This window comes from Ambystoma mexicanum, chromosome 11 (assembly GCF_040938575.1).
Source record: "Ambystoma mexicanum isolate Mex_15411 chromosome 11, UKY_AmexF1_1, whole genome shotgun sequence".
In the NCBI taxonomy this organism is placed as follows: domain Eukaryota; kingdom Metazoa; phylum Chordata; class Amphibia; order Caudata; family Ambystomatidae; genus Ambystoma; species Ambystoma mexicanum.
Genome location: NC_090934.1, coordinates 1,453,521,320 through 1,453,540,745, shown reverse-complemented (window position 1 = coordinate 1,453,540,745; position 19,426 = coordinate 1,453,521,320). Strand labels below are relative to the sequence as shown.

Here is a 19,426-nt window from a genome sequence, read left to right as displayed (position 1 = left end):
GCAGCCCTTCTCAGGGAGTCTCTGAGAATAATGGCGCGGGTTTCACCACTTCACCCCCTGAATGGGTGAGTGCTGGATTATAGGGGGGATCTGTTAATGGGGGGCCTCCACCCCCGCCCTTGCGAGCCCAGATCAGGTCTGCAGGATGAGGCCTGGGAGGCCCCCTAGGGCCCAGCATTGTTGCCAGAGTCCCCACATTAGCCGCCATTCCAAGTCGCTACATCTTGTTGCTTGCTTTAATGAGGCTGCTGCTGAAACTGTTGCATATTCATTGTGTGTTGGGGGGGCTTTCAGGGGTCCTTTCGACTGGGCCCAATGCACCCATGACTTCAGCTTCAGCGCTCGCCAAAGGGAGCCCAGCTCAATGCCCTGATTAGGGCCGCAAAGGGGATTAGTGGATGTGAACCGACTCCTTCCTCCCACACCTCCTCCCATGTGCACCCGAACAGCAAGGTGTGAGATCTTTAGGTAGGTACCCACCCAGAAGCCCCGACAATTGCCACCTTCACCTTAACACCAGCTGGGAGAGGCGTAAAGTTATCCCTGCCACTCCCATTCCTTTAATATAGGCACTGCACTTTGCACTTTGCCCTCGGGCCGCATGTAACTGGATTTTTATCCGACAGCGCCCAGATGCCTTTGGGTTTGTGTGCGCTTTACAAATGAAAGAATAAATAAATGAACAAACTAGGCAAGTGAGTTCTGAAGTAATTGTTCCCTGGCCCCTTCCCCCACACCTGCCCCTCCTGCGCGAGGTTTTGGGCAAGCAATCTACAAACTGCACTCGCACCTTCTGAACACTCACAAGGCATAGTAGGTGTGTCTCCCCTCCCTCTTATTCTCATTATTTGTTTGTACTATTCATTCAATTATGTATCTTTGTTGTAATTCACTGTCTACCTTCCCCTGCGCCCACCCTGCTGCCCTGCAGGCGCTTTGAAACAGTTTTGCTAATTGCATAAGCGCCTAATAAGTGACCAATAAATTAAATAAATAAATAAACCTAGGGTGACCAGGCGTCCCGGTTCTGACAGGACTCTCCCGAAATGTCGCCCTCTGTCCTCCTGTCCAGAGAGTTTATTAAAATTTAAAATCCCAGTCCTGGTTTTAAAGCAGGGGGGAGACAGTTGGGTTTTTTTGGGAAAGGGAGGACGACACCTTGCTCAGCAACAATTCTAAACTAAAGAAACGCTGCTCACTTCTCAGGATGGTCTCAAACTGGCAACTCTTCGGGGAGCATCCGTGAGCACGAACCCACTGCGCCACAGAGACCGGTTGGGATACGAGAGAGAGCAAGGCCTTTAATATCAATCATAGCAAAAACCCCTTTCTTAGCGACATGATCGCATCCACAGTCAAAACACTGACAGTACTGTGGGATCTGGTAGGGCGTGAGGGTTGGGGCGAGAAGCGAGTTGGGCGGGGGTAGTGGGGCAGAGTGTTGAGTGGATAGTCCTTCTTCTATGTCGTTGGCCGTCCCTGGATTTCATCTTGAAAATCTGGTCACCCTCTGGAGGTCCTCACACACCCGCCCATCTCCATTGGCGCCAGCAGATTGAGGTGTACAAAGGATGCAGACAAGTCTACGCACCTCAACCAGACATGTGACCTCTTCCTCCCTAGCCCCTCTGGCCTTTCAGCGTCATCTGTCCGGCGGGAATTGGCCCACCTGCCTCTAGATTTCTTGACCTTTCATTGGTTATCAGCTCTTTCTGAGAAGACCACATTAACATTTCTCCTGCTTTTCTCTGCAGATGGCCGCCCCATCGGCGTCGAGGGTATCCAGGTCCTTGGGACGGGGAACCTGATGATCTCTGACCTCACTGTGCAGCATTCTGGGATCTACGTGTGTGCCGCCAACAAGCCGGGGACCCGGGTGCGCAGGACGGCGCAAGGCCGGCTAGTTGTTCAAGGTAAGCCTAGGCGACTCAGACTTCCAGGTCATGCCGCGCCCATAGTGGGGGGCCAGAGAACACCAGAGGTGGCTGCCCCACTGTTCTGCATCAAACGACTGGCGGGGGCACATGGGGGAGTTGCTAAGCCAACTAGGGACTGGTCTATTCTTGTTGGCTGTAGACTGTGGGGCTTCTCAGTGCCTTGACAGGTTCTGTGTGTTCATTTTTGGTGGTGATGGGAAGGGAGAGCAGTGAAGAAGAGGAAATGGGGTGTTGCTAGGTCAGGAAAAGATCCGGGGGTATGTTAATGTTGGGACTGTCAGGACTCTTGGCTAGCTAGCCTTTTGGTTGTAGCCCCTGAACCTCTATCCCGGACTACTACCAAAAGACCCAGGTCTATAGTCCCCCCAGCTGTCCCCCAGGAACGCCTCTGAGAGGGAAGCATGTTTGTTTGCTCAGACTTGCCAGAGGTTGGAACGGCTGGAATATAGATTCTGACTATAGAACTTGGCACTCATTTTCAACCTTTTTAAAAAAAAATTATATCATGTCTGCTTTGTGACAAGTTCTTGAAGTAACTCGATATATTTGCGTTGCGAAAGCATGGACTGATCGTTGCGATATTAACTAATATAGCTACCAAGGGTTAAATCAATTCCAGACTAAGGCCTCCACTTTTTATTGGGCGACTTAAGCACACTCCGGGCCCATCACACATCCAATCACTTTGGGCCTCGACTGGTAGTACAAGCAACCTGCCAATCATTCGACCAATTGTCTACACAACACACAGAGACACCACCTTCCTCAAGTGCTGACGGACGGCCCCCTCCAGCGAACCCACATTCACCCGCACTACCACAAGCATAACTCTTCCTGGCTACGTCCCTCTCCTGATGTCTGTCAAAAACTTCAGCTGTTTTTCTGTCCCCTTTTTTAATCCCCATACCTCTTCTCTCCTCCGACTAAGGTCTGTTCATCCCTGGCGGTAACACAAGACGCCTATCTCCTGTGCAAGTCTGGTACTCTAGCGAGGGACAATGAGCATGCAACAAGCACTGTCATCGGCCCTCGCTGGGTCGCTACCAGCACAGCAAAGCTTTTCTTGCAGAAGTCTCAGCCACGAGAACTCTTCTAGCGTTCTGCTGCCAGCTCGCCGGTATCCATTTTTTGTCCCTGACGTCACAACTATAAAAGCTTGTGACAGATTGGATTTCGCGCTACATCCGCATACATATTTTGTTAAACACTGATCGCTGTATCGGTGGGTAATATAAAATGTATGCAGATGTAGTTTGTTTGTTTGTTTATTTGTTTTATTGATTTATAAAGCGCACTACACCCTAGGGTATCTAGGCGCATAAAATGCGATATAACATGTATGCAGAGGTAGTTTCTGTCATAAAATGTACACCCAACATGGCCGCCAGCCGCCTGCACACGGAACGAAATGACAAGTCTAGTCTCATCATTCTATTCCGATGCGAGAAAGCTGGTGGCCATTTCTGTTCGGCGCTCAGGTTCTCTACAGCCGAAAATAAGCTAAGAAAGTCCTTTTTGGTTCTAATGCTATCTAATATCCTGGAAAAATGCCCGCTCTGTCTTGTAGCTGTCGGCCCGCTGGCATTACCCGACCGGTAATGCCCCTCCTCCGTAGCTTCTATTGCTGTATTAGATGTTAGCCCCTGTGTTTCCCTGTTGGCCCCTGTGCAGCCACTTCACAAGGTCTCTATGGGCCCTCCTCCAAATTAACAAAATAAAATAACGGGTAAAGTTGCCATTTGAGGGCGTGATGCATGGGAGGATGGACTAAAATAGTCTCTTTTTTTTGGCAAAAAATCTAAAAGTCTCTAAAAGTCTGTGCCGAAAATGAGCTTTATAGAGGCCTGAAGGTAAGGAGGGCTGTGGGGACAAGGCCCCCCGCCTGAGGAACCGTGCACCCCCTAAATTAGTCCATACTTAGAGGCCTTCACTTTGCTGAGGGCGTAATAACAAGCACTCTAAAGCTACTTCTGCAGTGCTTGCGAAGCAGCAGTGCTGTCCAGCGAGTTGTTGAATGGCCAGTGGCAGGATAAAGCTGGAGGTGCAACTGAGTGTACATTTCAGTAAAAGTATACATCACTCAGTGCTGAGTCCCAGTGTTTTCCATCACCGCAAAACTGCATGAGCTATAATATAGAATTATTCTGGCAGAGAAAAAAATAGAAAACATTCTCAGGACAGTGTACAGTGTAAGATATAGAATGTGCATGCTCCACAGCAGTCTGGATAATGTATGCATCGCAGGAGCACTACAGACAAAAGGCCGCATCCCAGTTCCATCGACATGGTTCCGCCAGCGTATGAAATACAGCATACGAGAAGCATGCCGTGCAGGGGCGTTGCTAGGTCTGGAAAAGATCTGGAGCTACAGTAATGTCAGGACTGTCGGGACACGGGACTAGCTGGCCTTTTGATTGTTGCCTATTTGCTTCAATTCAGTGCTACAACCTAAAGACCTGGGGCTAGAACCTTCCCCAGTGCTTTAAGTGGGCCTGGGCCAGCCGGGGCCGGGCCCTAGCAGTCTCCAAAAAGTGGGGCTGAGTCGGGGCCTCCTGGTCTCACCACAACATTGGCGGGACACATTATCCCAATGCGGACGCAGCCGTGACGGGAGATGCGCCCGCCATTAAGTCAGGCAAGCTGACAGAAGTGCCAGCCAGCCACAGAGTTTCTGTGGCTGGCTGCTCGCCCTTCTGTCAGTCACTGTAAATTCCTCTGGTGACCCGTAGCGCATTGCCCCCCCTCCCCACCCCCAGGTCGTCGAGGCGTCTTTAACCCTCGGCGAACCTGGGGATTCTTTGACATAATTCGAGGTGATTCAAGCCATCTTTTATAAAGCTTTACCGACGGACAAAGACACCTCTGGCTTTGTCTGTCGGCAAAGCTTTATAAAAGATTAATTGAATTGTGTACTTTTCAAGCCATCTTTTATAAACATCGAAATGTTTTAAAAAGATGGCTTGAAAAGTACGCAAACCGTATATATGTTATATATTTGTGTGCATACCTTACAGTTTGCATACTTTTTTAGGCCACGCCCATCCCACAAGCCACGCCCCAAAGCGACCCCCCACCCCCTAGATTTCTTACCCCACTTAAAGCCCTGCCCCTCCCACTCCCACCTCCCCCGGGGCACCACCTCTCATGCAGTGGGTCATGAGCTAAATGGCAATCGTTTAAAAGGGCCATCCTTCTCTGCGATCCACCGCGTGGCATCCACGTGGCTCAAGACCCTCTTGCTTCTGTGCTTCTTCTCAAATAATGTCGCCATCCGTCTACCGGAAGGACGCAGACAGCCATGTGTCAATTCTTCTCAAATAATGTCGCCACCCGTCTACGGGAAGGACGCAGACAGCCATGTGTCAATTCTTCTCAAATAATGTCGCCACCCGTCTACGGGAAGGACGCAGACAGTCATGTGTCAATTCTTCTCAAATAATGTCGCCATCCGTCTACCGGAAGGACGCAGACAGCCATGTGTCAATTCTTCTCAAATAATGTCGCCACCCGTCTACGGGAAGGACGCAGACAGTCATGTGTCAATTCTTCTCAAATAATGTCGCCATCCGTCTACCGGAAGTACACAGGCAGCCATGTGTCAATTCTTCTGAAATAATGTTGCCATCCGTCGACCGGAAGTATACAGACAGCCATGTATCGGTTCTTCGTTTGTTGACTGGCACGAGACTGGATGGAACATCAGGCCCACCCTTTGCCAATGGCAACTCTTCACAACCCTAGATTAAAAGGTGTTAGGTTCTAGGCCCCTCGGCTGCCCAGCCTCTTCGCCTAACCTTCAGATATAAACCATAACCGGGGGTCCTCAACTCTTTGGCTTGGCTTATTTTTGGCAAAGCAATAACAACAATCGATAAACAACCACCCACCAATAACAATTCTCTCAAAAATGTACAACCACTATACATTTATACCTTATTTAAAAAAGCCTTATTTGATTGGCATGATTTAAATAATTTACAATAGCAAAAGTAGGCTGGGCGTTCTCTCCTCCTAAAGTTAAGTATCCAAGTGTCGCAGTGGAGAGGAGCTCCTGTTGGGCAAAGGTGAGCCTAGCCCCTCCACTTGGGAATGAAAAAGAGTGAAAAAGGGAGAGGTCTGCGTTGGCATCCCGAAAGGGGTTGTAGCAGTTTATGGGGAAAAGCGCCCTCCCTGATATTCTGTCCGCTTACTTGGAGACATACCCCAGTGAGGTGAGACGCAGACACTACAGGGCAGCTTTCATTGTAGTGTTAGAAACCCAGCAGTAGGTTTTGTGGGGGTTCAGGACAGGGTCGGACTGGGACAAGAAATAGGCCCGGTCACCCAAAAAAAAGTGGCCCACCCTTCGCATCAAAAAAGTGGCCCACCCTTCGCCTCACGACCCTTGACCTCTGATGACATCACCGGAAGTGAAGTCATCTGACCCCCGCCCCAAAGTGACATCCTGGGAAGCTATGAAACACGACCTTTCACCCCTTGACAAAACAGGAAGTGGAATCAAATACTAAATTACTGTGAAACCAAGCAGACGACCAAGGCCAAATGATAATATGGTATTATATAGCACTTACCCTTAAGCTCTTTTTCATATAATAAATATGCATAGAATATCACCCAACCTGTGTTGGTACTCATTTATCGACCTAAGAAGGATCAAAGGCTTTTTGAAAAAATTATATTTTTTTCACTTTTTTTTTCTTCCAAACCGGCCCAGGCATGGCCAGAAACTGACCCCCACTCCCCAGGGACGATTTCGGGCAGGCCACGGGCCGAAAGGCCGAGGTGCCAATCCGACCCTGGTTCGGGACTGAGGAACCATGCATCTTCTACGGCCAATCCTGCAACGATGCGCACCCAGATCAAGAAGTGTGGGACTGGGAAGGATAGCAGGCCCGTTTAAGTCGCCACCTTTCTTCTATCTGGTGTGTTCACCATAAGGTGTGGTGCCAAGAAGGAGGGGGACGATAGTCACTCATTCACAGCTTATCTTTCAACAAAGCGCCTTCAGTGAATGACGGAACTGATCCGGATAAGTGTTTGGTTAAATACTGTGCTGGTCCGTTGGCCCAGATTTATGGGGGCTTCGAAAAATCGCCAGCTTTCGCCAACTACAGTCCGCCCTGCAATGTCGCCAATTACAGCCCGCTCTGCACTGTCGCTGGTGGGATCCCACAGTTAAGAATTTCCATTTCCAGCACTGGTTAAATATGCTTCCTTTTTGAACACTGTGCTCCCAGTGCAGGACCATCAGCAGCCCAGAGTAACCGGCCCGCTCTGGGCTTGGATATTTCTGATTTAACAGCACTGCAGCGCTGCACGCAGAAGGCCTCGGGCTGATGACACAGCCTCTCCTCCCACCGTCCACAGCCTGGCCTCACCAGCTCTCATTGGTGCTCTGGGTTACGAGACCTGGAACGCCAAAAAGACACGGCGAAGGCAGATGGATGCGCTGAATCTGCCTTTCTCTGCTCCCAGCGCGGGACCTTCAGCAGCCCAAGGTACAGCACTACAGTGCTCAATAAGGCAGCGCTTGAGCCGGTGTCCCAGCCTCTCCTCCCACCTCTCCCAGCCCGTCTTCACCTCCTCTGATAGGGCTATGGGTCACTAGACACCTATTTGAGCTCTCCCTCCTGAGGGCTCCGGCAAAGAGCACCTCCTTAGGCACCTCCATCCCTGTTTGCCTGTTCACCCTGGCCGATGCAGGTCCAACCAGGTCTCAAACCCTGCCTGCTGCAACAGTCAGGTAGAGAACAGCGATTTTGTATTTCTAGTACTGTTTTAGGCCTGATTTCGAATCTAGCTGCTTGTTGAATTTAGTTACGGTTCTGTGCCACTACCCTGCATCTTTACCCACAGGGATAGTGCCGTAGGCCTGTATTTTGAATCAAGCTACTTGTTTTGTGCCACTACCCTGCATATTTTTCCACAGGGATAGTGACGTAGGCCTGCTTTTACCTACACTGGAGTTAGTTGCTGTCTCTCTCAATTCACATCCATGCCCTTCTCCTCCTCCTCCCTACACCCGCCTACACTGTACTCCATATAAGAGATCCACCCACACCCTCATCCAGCTAGCATGGACTTTGCACTTGACTGCAGCTGCTTGTGGCTCCCTTACCACACGTACACCTCCCTTCCTTAGGGCTGAGGCTGGAGGTCCTCTGCCGTGCTGAGCAGCTCTAAAGTTAGAGGGGCACTCTGGTTCACCAGAAACCTCTCCGCCCCATCATCCATACCCACTCCTACTTACCACCTTTCGCTCCTAGACCTGGCCCCCCAGGAGAACACCTCTCCCCTCTGGCCTTCCCAGACCAAATCCCCCTACCCCTCCCACCCAGACCTCTCACCACACTCTCCCAGACCACCTGCACTTCACCCAGCCCCCTCCTCATCCAGACCTCCCTTCCCCCTCTCACATTCCTCCTACTCATCCACTCAGCCATGACCCACCCTTTGCATCCCTAAACTCTGCCCAGGCTATCCTAGCAACAACCCCTCACACTGCTGCCCCTCCGAACCTCACACACACACACACCCAGGCCCCCAAGAAACCCTGAAAACAGACACAGCACTACCCGAGCGAGTTCTTCACTGCACACCACACCCTATCTCACCTCTAGACATGGGTGGACTGGGCCCCAAATGAGGCCCTGGAAATAATGTTCAAAGTGGCCCCATATTACAGATTTGCATCACTCCCAACCCTTTTCCTATGAGAAACTGTGGAAATACCACACAAAAGAGGCCCAGGATGCAGAGGCAAACCAGGAAATCTCCAGAGTTCCCTATAGGCCAGTCCAACCCTGCCCCCAAACCCTTGGCATCCCCCCTCACATACACCCTCACGGATTTCTCCAAGTCACCCAACCCAATCCCTCTTCACCCTACCATCGAACACACCAGGCACTGACACAAGACACCACCCCCCTCTCCGCTCCTCTCGGAGTCAGCTCCCTGGCACTGTCACCGACCTGAGAAGACATTCACCTGACCTCTCCCTTGCAATGTTTGTCCCATTCATTTCGGATTGGTCCATCAACAGCAGTGGCCAACAATGACCTGAGCAACGGCGACACACAAAGAATTGAGAGGTGGAAGACTTGTTTTTTTCATATTGTGGTGAATTTGTGAGGTGAGTTAGTATCAATGAGCGGTTTTGTGTATTCCTTTCAGCAGGGTATTTCAAGGTTGCGCACTCAGGTGAGTAGTAGGGTTTTACATCGCGAGATGTGTGGCGGCAATACTGAATGGCCACTATTACAAAGTGGCGAACAATTGGACGAGATCAAGCATTTCTGGTTTGCCATTTGGGTTTGCGCCTGGCCCAATTGAGGGGAGCTATACATCAAGGGGTCAACAGCAGCAAAATGCTGAAGCCGGATAAGATGGCGGTACATCTGGTGAGTACTGATTTGATCTTAAACTGAAGGGAAGTTGTTCGTTGCAGGGGTTGAGTGGATAGCCAGTTTTATCCCTAAGACTGTCATTGCCTGGTCGCAGTGATCCCACGTAAGAGCTGGCGTGTAATGGGGAAAGAAAAGGCGCTCAGCGCATTGGTTAGGAAGCTCATTGGAGAAATGGCCAACTTAACTTTGGGTAATTGAAAGCTACGGAGCATCCACCATTAACTTCCTGAAAGGGGGCCCAATGCTCCTCAAGTAAGGTCTACATTTGTCCAAATGGGATGTAGATGTACTCATCGCAGACATCAAGTTCTGCTTAGAATTCCGAGTTACCATAGGGCGCAAGCGGGAGGACGATCGTTCTCAGTTCTGGCTCCCACCCTGTGGAACTCTCTTCCGGGTTACCTTTAAGACGATGTTGACCACATTCAGTTTCGGAAGAACTTGACAACACATCTCTTTTGATCTTCTGGCTCCTTGACCAGCTCAACCTACTCTAGCGATGCGGTTAGTTCCTAGATGCCGTCCGGCCATAGTTCACGCTCTATAAATCTCCATACAATACAATACAATCTTGCAAAAAGTGGTGGGGTGGGAGTTCGAGTCACCAGAAGCTGTGTTCAGGCTGTGGCAGGGTATGTAACCTGGGCCTGACTGTCGCTGTCATCAGGTGCTGTGAGGAGGGTTCGCCCAGGATAGGGGCTGAGGAAGTCATTGGACGAGTGATAAGCTTCGAGGCACCGCTCACACTACACGGGCACTCTGTGGATATGGGTGAAATAAGGCTGGGCTAGAATGGATCGGGCCATGTGAGGTGGGGATCATCTACCAAAGGGGGTGGGGTGCTAAGAAGGATACAAAGTAGGAAGTGCTCCCCACACCCCCCGCAGAAGATTTGGGTATTTTGTTACTGAAAGGAAATTTCTTTTTTTCACAGCCGGTCTGGTGGCAGGACACTCGCGCCACCTGGCATAGGATTTCTTCTTTTGATGGCTGTGTTGTTTACATGGTAGTGGCATGCATGATAGTCTTCTAAACTGTGTAGCATTGACAATCTGCATATGATCAAACAAGTGTAGTGATAAACACAGCCTTTGTTGTTTGCCAAACATGTGCGTGCTTACCTTTGAGTTACTATGGGGAGGCATGTTGGGGGTGGTGCCTCTGCGGCTTAGGAAGAAGCACCGCCTCTTGGTGGCATCCGCCAGCCTCCATGACCTCACTGCATGGATGCCCCTCCTTTCCTTAGGGTTTCCTGAGGGTTATTGATTCTTCCAGCGGGCCGCCCACCTCATTGTGATGTCATTCTGGGGGAGTGAGTGGGTGGCTGGCACCGGGAGGGGCATCACAATGAGAATCTGGAGACATAAATGTTTGTGTCCCCATTTGCTTCCACCCCAGTGACCCAGAAGAATGCCAGAGATGTTTGGAGTCCCATCAGGGGATTTCACGGTTCAGTCACAGTGGGTGTGGGGGCTGGGGTGGTGTGAATTGGGCCTGAGTTCAATGGATTTAGGGATGTCGCTGGCATTCGGTGCTGTTGAGAAATGTCTCTTGTGAAAGGAATGGGGGGGTCATTGGATGGGTAGTACCAATCACGCACTGAGGCCACTCTGGCTTGAGGGTGCGGGAGACACGGAACCATGAGGGAAGCACTCTGGTATCTGAACTTGAGTCCCCCAAAGGGTGGGGGGAGTGGCAAGAAGGTCTCCAATCAGTGAGTAGCCCCCCCCCCCCACCAACCCCTGCCAACCTCCATCAATGCTTTGCTCGCAGGATTTCTTCTTTTGGAGGATGTCTTGTGTGCATGGCAGTGACATGTAGGATGTTTTACCACATTGCTCCCAATTGAACGTCTGCATATGGCATTAGGTGAATGCCAGAATAAAGGCGACCTTTGTTATTTAGTAAACATGTTGTATGCCAGAATAAAGGCTGCCTTTGTTATTTGGTAAGCATGTTGTATGCCATAATAAAGGCGGCCTGTGTTATTTGATAAGCATGTTGTATGCCAGAATAAAAGCAGTGTTTGTTATTTGGTAAGCATGTTGTTACCTTTGCGTTATTGTTAAATGTTAAATGTTAAAGGTATTTGTACCGCGCACCATCACCAACGGAATTGGTCCCCAGGCGCTCAGGCGGATCTGTAAACGATAAATGTGGGATGGGTTAGTAGGTTGAAGAAGGGAGTAGGATAGTGAGAGGAGTGGTGTGCTGTTGGCAGCTTCAACTCAGTATACACCGGGTGCTGAGCTTTGGTGCAGGTATCGGATCGGAGTCAGTCTGCGTGTGCTGTTATTCTGGTTTATGTGTTGTTGCAGTGTTGTGAAGTGCGTGCGGCTTGTTGTGCGAGAGATGGTTGTGTGAGTTTTTTGAATGAGATAAGTATGCAGAGTTTGAGCTTATATTGGTTAGTGGGTTACCTGACCTTTACCACTTCTAGCACTCGCAGTTCTGGGGAGTGTGGCACTTGTTGGCCCTCACATTCCCATCTAGACACGGCGCAGGCCAATGATTAGGGCTCCATACAGGTGTGGTCATGCCAACATTCACACTTTTATCTAGACGCGGCACAGGCTAGTGTTTAGAGATCACTCCAGGTGTGGGCAAGCTAACATTCACAACTCCATCCGAACGCCTATCCACATGCGACGCAGGCCAACGTCTATCTAGATGCGTCTGCCGTTCTGGGTGTGTTCGTCCGGTACGTACGAGCGGGAGAGTCTAGGTCTAGGTTTCGTCTGGGTCTCGGTATGTGGTCAGTCTCTGTAGCCTTCCTTTGTGGCTGTTTTCCATGATGTCTTATGCTCTGTTGAGTGGTTGGTTCTTTGGCTTGAGTGTTTGTCCAATTTGAGAGGGGCCGAGGTTGGAGTTATTTTCATCATTGTTTTAATGTATGGGCATTCCGGTGCGTCTCCGTAGTGCGTCTCCATAGTGGGTGACGATTAATGACGGGGGAGTCGGCACTCCAACAGCCTAGATGAAAGTGCCGGATAAGAGAGCGTTCGGGATGTCAACATGCTGGCAGATGGAGCAGGAGTTCAGGATACTTTATTTATTATCCGGCATTTGCCCACTTTGCCATATTGAATGCCATATTTAGGTCTGGCTTACTTTGGTACTGAACAACCAAATTCCCATGCGTGCCAGATAACTTGTAGCGGTACTATGTTTTTATTTGTGTATTCAAATGGATTTAGCAGCAGGCAGTGCTCTTACTAACATGGACATTGTCTGATTTCTACACTTTATTACACAATATTTAGCAGGAAAGCCCCCTTGCTTGGCTCTGATGCGTAAGAGCACCCACTCAAGATGTGGCGGGCACGTGTAGTCCCATCACCAGGGTTTTTGTGCTGGGCCTGCCGGCATCTGAGGTTGGAAGGATGAAGAGCTGCGGCTGGAGCCTTAAGGAGGCCTAAGGGGTCCGCGAGGATCAGAAGCTGGGGTGCGTGCAAGGGGGTGACATGCAAGGCTGACGGCATGGGGTTGCCTGAGGACCGCGGGCCTCTTACTTTGGGGTTCAGGAACAGGCCAGATATATCGGAGGATTTGAGTCCCCCAGGCTTGGCGAGTCATGCTCAGCTGGGAGAGTTATGTAGGTAGTCGGGCCATGTATGCTGAGGGGGCATTTGAAGGTTGGGGGGCATCTGAGGATTGTGGGGTTCAGGGGAATATGAGCATCAACAGCACTCAGGGCAGGGAGTTGCTTAGGCAGTCTGATAATGGGGGTCATGCAGGGCTTGCTGGCAGTTTAGACTCGGAATTAGGGGGATGCATTGTTGGGGTGATTGCATGGTGACTGTCTGAGCATGATTGGGGAATTTGAGGCTCTCGGGCATTTGGGGATTAAGGGCATTAAAGGCCCTGGGCATCTGTAACTGGATGTGCTGGCGATGGGGCATTTGGAGGCAGGCAGGGCCCAGATAAACGGTGCCATGCATGCTGAGGGTCGAGCTTGGGTGGGGGAAATTGAAAGCCGTAACAGATCACATCAGGGGCTCCCTCCCACCGTCTTTTGATGTAAAAGGAGACTTCAGATGTGTACATAGTTGCCCTTTCCTGGTGCTGCCAGGCTAGGAGGGCACCACCACACGTGTAGCCCAGGCTCCGCAGAAACCTATGGCAGCCCAGAGCCATGTAGGCAAGGTGAATTCTTGAGAGGCGGCATGAAGGGGGGCTGGCACAATGGGGATAAATTCGAGGCGCAGCTTTAGAAAGAGAGCGCAGCTGGCATGGCAGAGCTGCAGGGCAGGGGGCCAATCCTGCCCGTGATGGCGGGCACTCGCCTCGCTTCCAGGCCTCCCACCCGTCCACTCATTAACTATTGAGGGAAGGGGGGGCTCCTGCTCATTAGAGATTCCCCGCGAGTGACAGGGTAAGTGCTCCAGTGCAATTAGGGAGATCACCTGTCACCAATGTGAGGGGGGCAGGAGGGGGGGCTCGCGAGGCTAAGCAGGGCGGGGGCATGGAGACACACACAGATCTGCTCTGAAAGGGATGGCTCTTAAGCACCGCTCTGAGCACATCACACCCTGGGAGATGGTGTGCCCCGCATTCCAAGAGGATTTGGGTTCAGCCTGCACAATGCCATGACTGCTTCTCTGCCTATGACGCGTTGGCAGTGCTCAGCACATGGCAGGCGCTGCACTCTATACATGCTACATGGCACATGCTGGGTGGGTAGATGGGGCACGCACTCGGTAATGTGTGTGTCTTGCTGCCCATCTATATATGCTGTGTGATATATATCCGTCTGACGTCCGCATGCGCGGTGACGTCAGACGTCATGTCAATAAAGAGCGCGGCTGGAGGGACGTAACGCTGTGGATTGTGTTGGTGAACGCGGAGCGAGTTTGCAGCCCAGGGGAATGCTGTATTTCCATGTGTGCCGGATTACAACGTTTTAGCTGTACTATGTTTTTTAATTGTGTATAAAAATGGATTTAGCAGTAGGCTAAACATTGGCATGGACTGATTTGTACATTTTATTCAACAATATTTTGCAGGAAAGCCCCCTTGCTTTCATTAAGACATTGGATGGTGTTAGTTCAGTTGCAGACAATTTAGTGGCAGGGGTATATAATTGAGCGATAATACCTGTGGTGTGGAGCTAGATTCCGATAACGGGCCGAGGCCCAAAGTGTAATGCCGCGTCCCGGGGCGGTTACTGGCCAATTAAGACTGCCATAGATCTCAACTCACGCGCTTTTGGCGGGTGTCACCCCCTTGTAAACAGCCGACTCACCCGCCAAGCCTCCGGGACGCCCATTCCTTTTCAATGGGCTCTCACCCGCCAAAAACAAAATCGGGTGTTTTCACCCGCCTTTGTGACACAATTGGTTGAGAATATGGACTGCCATCGCGGGTATCAAACCCTGAGGTCCTACGATGCACCAAACCTGAAAAAAGACACCACAACGCGTAGGTGGTGAACTTTATGGCCGGCATGAAAATGGAAAACGGGGCTCAGAGCGTGTTGTGATTAATGCCCCTATTCCGCTCCTGTAGAAGCCACATGTCATGTGACACGTGAGAGACGCGTCATTAGCCCAATAAAGGGCAGAGTGGCTTCCTGCTCAGCAGTCAGTTTCCACCATGACTCCTGCATGCAGTGTATTTAGTGCGGCACCAGCGCTGCACAGCAGGCAGTGGGCCTGCATGTCAAGGCCCTCCACCACCCGGGCACGGCATCCCTGGAGACCATAACAACTGGCGACGAAGGTGGGATCTGGCACCCTGCCGATCCTGAATTAGAGGGGCTTGGCCAGGGCTTCCAGCATGGTGGAAAAGTTTGCTCCCCATGTGACGGGAGTTTGTGCCCGGCCAAAAGGGGACAAAGCCTGGCCCCTGCTAGCAGGCTGGCCTCCTCGGGTCTGGCAAAGCTCGCCATCTGATGGGCTGCAGCAGCATCGAGGGTGCTGAGCTCTCCTGGACACTGGCCTCCCCGACGCCCAACAGAAGATCGGCCAGTCTCCCTGGCATACCATGTACTAATTTCTCACACCTGGGGAGCATGTTCAGTGTGCGGCCTGGACCGCTGCCAGCAAGGGCTCCTGCCTGGGGGAGCCTGGGCAGGGCTGGGCAGTTCTGTCCTGGCGGCTTGGGTTTGCCACCCTTAATAAATACAGAGGGTGGCCGTGTGGCCCGGTGAACGGGACATCGAAGCGCTGCCGCTGGAAACAAACTGCCGGAGAGAGTCAGGGCGGGCAGCTCCTGCCATTAGCATGGTAGTTTAGGGCAATCTCCGCCTGGGGGAGAGAACGGCACACGAGGACCACCACTGTATGGCTAAATGAGCCTTCCACCTACAGGACTGAAGGAGTGGCGCAACCTCTTCAACCACCGAGCAAATCAGAAGAACACCTGCCTGGGGAGCGAGGAAGATCCTGCGTCAATGGCTGCACCACCTTCCTGGACTATTAAAGTTTGCCTAACTTTGTATCTGCCCCATTAACCCAAATGGACACCACATGGCAGATGTGGCCCCCGGCATACCCGGGTGTGGCTTTTCCTGCCTCCCACAAGTACAATAAACGGAATAAGCTCAAGTATCAATGTATATGCCCGATGTCCCCATTAGCTGACTGGGCGATAGAAATTGTGTAAGTATGTAATTTTGATGTAGAGTCATTAAGTGTATTGTTGTTTTGTTGTATAGACCTGGCATGGGATGTTGTGACTAACGCCCCTCCTCAACTCCTGTAGAAGCCACGTATTATGTGACACGTGAGAGACACGTCATTAGCCCAATCAAAGGCCGAGGGGCTTCCAGCTCTGCAGTCTGTTTCCACCATGACTCCTTCCTGGAGTGTATTATTTAGAGGGGCGCCAGCGCTGCGCAACAGGCAGTGGGCCTGCATGTCAAGGGCCCTCCACCTCCCGGGTCCGGCCTCCCCGGAGCCCATAACAGAGCAGAGTCCCTCTTCCATTTCAATGACGGTGTGAGGCGCAGGCATTGTGTGGGAGGAGAACGTTGTGAGCCGTGGGGAACTGGGATGCTGGCCAAGGAGAGACATCATCTGTATAGCTAAAAATCTCAGGGTCATCTTCAACTCCACACTCTCCTTCTCTCCTCACATCTCTGACGTCTCTAAGAAGTCACTACCAGCTGCACCTCCTCAGAGGTATTCTTCCTTTCCTCTCCTTCCCCCAGAAGCTCCCTGTCTCCAGAGCTCTGGTTCTCTCTAGGCTGGAGTATTGCAACAGCCTCTTTCTAAATCTTCCTGCCTCTACTCTCCACCCTTTGCAACTCATCCAGAACAGGACTGCGAGACTTGTCCTTGGCCTCAAGCCCAGGGATCGGATCTCCCCTGGACTGAAATTTCTGCACTAACTCCCTGTGGCTGCGAGGATTAAGTTCAAAACCCTCTACATTGTCCACAAGGCCTTCTGGGGCCTGGGGCCTCAATACCTTCAACTCTCTCTTCCTAATTATCTGCCTTCTCGAGCTCTTCGCTCATCCGCCTCCAACTCCCTCAGGGTCAGTCGCTTCTCCAAGCAACAAGTTGGTGGTAGATCTCTTTCTTCGGCTGGGGTCTCCCTCTGGAACAGCCTCCCATAAACTTGAGGAGAACCATCTCCGGTTCCGGAAGCACCTCAAGACCTTCCTCTTTGCTTCTGCTTTTTCTCCTCCTCTCCCCTGCTGACCTCCTGGCTGTAACCAGAACTGCACTGGTCACCTGGACCCCCTCTGATCTCGGGACCGGGTCCCTCCCCCACCAGCATCACACACCTGCACTGCCCGCCTGGCAACCCCCGCACTTGGGGACTGTTTCTGTATCCCTACAGTCCCCCTACCAGCCCTCGTCACCTGATATCTGCACTTACCCATGGACTTGCCACATGCTGGCCGTTACTTTACTCATTGTTGTTATCTATTCCAATGTACTGCACTGTCCCCGCCCCCTTCCGATCTGAATGACGCCTGGCCTAGTAGGATCATTGTCTGTCCTCCCTTGTCCCCCCCCCTTGCCTCGTCGCACCTTGAAACACTTGTGTATAGGCACGCTATAAATGCCATATCATATCATGTTAAGGAGGCAGACTGAGGGTTTGAGGTAGAGGAGGAGGCAGGGTGGTTAGGGCTAGACAGGGGCTTAGAATATGGCCTGGTGTAAAATGCAGGCATTAGCGTGATATGATAAGCTAGCTCGGAAAAGGAGCCTGAAGTGTACGTTTTAACCAGCGAATCATATGAGGTGATTGGTTTATAAGTGCTAATGGTTGGTATAAGTCTTCCATTCCAAAATCAAAATGTTTCTTCTTTATCTTTCCTAGTTTGAAACAGAATGTACCAGCCTCTTTGGATGGAATGTTCTAATAGGAATAATGCCCTCCCCTCCTTTGGCCATTACACATGGTAGCATCTTTTGGACCTTGATAAAGATGCCTGCTTTTCTCTGGCTTATTAACTTGGGCTCAGGGCCGTAACCAACTGATAAACCCCATGGAATGCAGCATTAGCGCTTACTTACTTGACACCCCTTTTGAGGGTGAGATCACAGGCCTCATATATTGTATAGTTCGATACTTGGTCATCAATGATGTAGCATTAAGCCCCGTTCCAAGGGCTGAAATGGAGGTGTGGGGGTCATTAACGAGGGCTCCATGCCATTACCCCCGTTACAACCCTTGGAGTGGGGGTTTAGCGTCATTGGCACCCTGGATTACCACTTTGGCAACCTGAGGTGCTAAAAAAAAAGTATTTTCAGTCATTGAACGGGGCGTCTTTGCCAAGCACACAACATGTTTCTGAATGTTCTGGTTGCAGTGGTGCTTTATTACGTTCCTAAATCAACGACACCATAGCCTTTTCTGATTCGGCGATTGGCGTTCCATGTATCTTGGCGGGGTCGTTGTGCCCGAATATCGGGCTTTCCCCTGTGAGTTGTTCCCTATGGCAGCCACAATATCTATTTTCTTGGGGGTTTCGATATTAGCTGCTTGCGCATCAACCCTTTCCTATATTCTTGCAAGGACTGCAATATCTTTCAGCGCGAGGGGTTTCTTTTAGCAGATGTTTCCTAAATCTATCACCCGTAGTCTGATGGCTTCATCATCATTAAAGTTTGTGAAGTCGCAGTATGTAATCTTCCTCTGGAGACATAGTATACATTGTCCAGTCGTTTCGTGGGCTGCCTGGGCACATTGGTTAAAGGTGTATCTCTCATAGTCCCTGTTGGGGAGGACCACCAGACGTCCATTAATCGCAGCAATGTTGGTATGTGGACTTTTCTTGGGTAGGAATGGTTTTTATAATGCTTTTCATTTCTTTCCCCACAACATTTGTGAAAATGTCCAGTTTGTTGGGGGCATCTTGGTTTCCTACGACTCTCACAAATTCCTCAAATTTGTCCATTCGCTCCTGCCATCTTTGACCTTGATCTTCTTGTGGTTCCAGGGTGAAAAGATTCAGGCGGCGTAGCAATGTCACTGGGTTTGTGGGGGCTACTCCTGCCAGTGGATCCACTGCACCTGCTCCTCTCTGGGACATGGTTGCCCTTCTCTGTCTTTTTCCTGTCCTGCTAGCGTGGCACGTGGTCTTATGCGGAGCAGTCTTCCAGGCAGCATGGTTTATTAGGTAACCCCACCTGTAGGTTGGGTGGATGAACTGATTGTCTTGCGCATTCACATGGGGGTGATCTCTGTTGTATGGTGTGGGCGTGTGTGCGCTTTTGGTGGTGGTGGGGTGGACGTTACTGCCCGATTCCTCGTGTTCTAGTGGGTGTGGTTTGCATCTGCTGAGCTCATTGTACTTCTCGTGTTCTAGTGGGTTTATGAACCAACGCGTTATGGCACGAGCGGGCGCATCCCTCTCCCTTGCTGCTGCTCGTCTTTGAATTTTTTTTTTCTTCCTCATTTTCAAGTGGTTATTAAGAGCAGGGCGTGTGGCATGCGTGCTACGCAGCCTTGCGTTAATGGTGCTCTGGGCGCCTGTCCCCTGGGTCGCTGTCATTGAGCGCACCCTCATTTCCTCTCACTAGTCTCCTTAGCGGCGAGCTTGTGGGCCTTTCCTTGCCGCTCGCGCTGGGCCTCCCGGCTCCTCTTCCAGGTGCGTGTCGCGGTCTCCGGTGGAGCATAGTC

The 19,426-nt window shown here is 51.1% G+C and overlaps 1 protein-coding gene across 1 annotated transcript in view; it reads left to right on the top strand.

Annotated features, from left to right (window-relative positions):
- The window catches only part of IGDCC3 (immunoglobulin superfamily DCC subclass member 3), a 460,612-nt gene that overhangs the window by 308,857 nt on the left and 132,329 nt on the right, over nt 1-19,426 (top strand). The window contains exon 6 of the mRNA XM_069625110.1: nt 1,755-1,913. Coding sequence (XP_069481211.1) covers nt 1,755-1,913 — 159 coding nt within the window. The remainder of the gene's footprint in view (nt 1-1,754; nt 1,914-19,426) is intronic.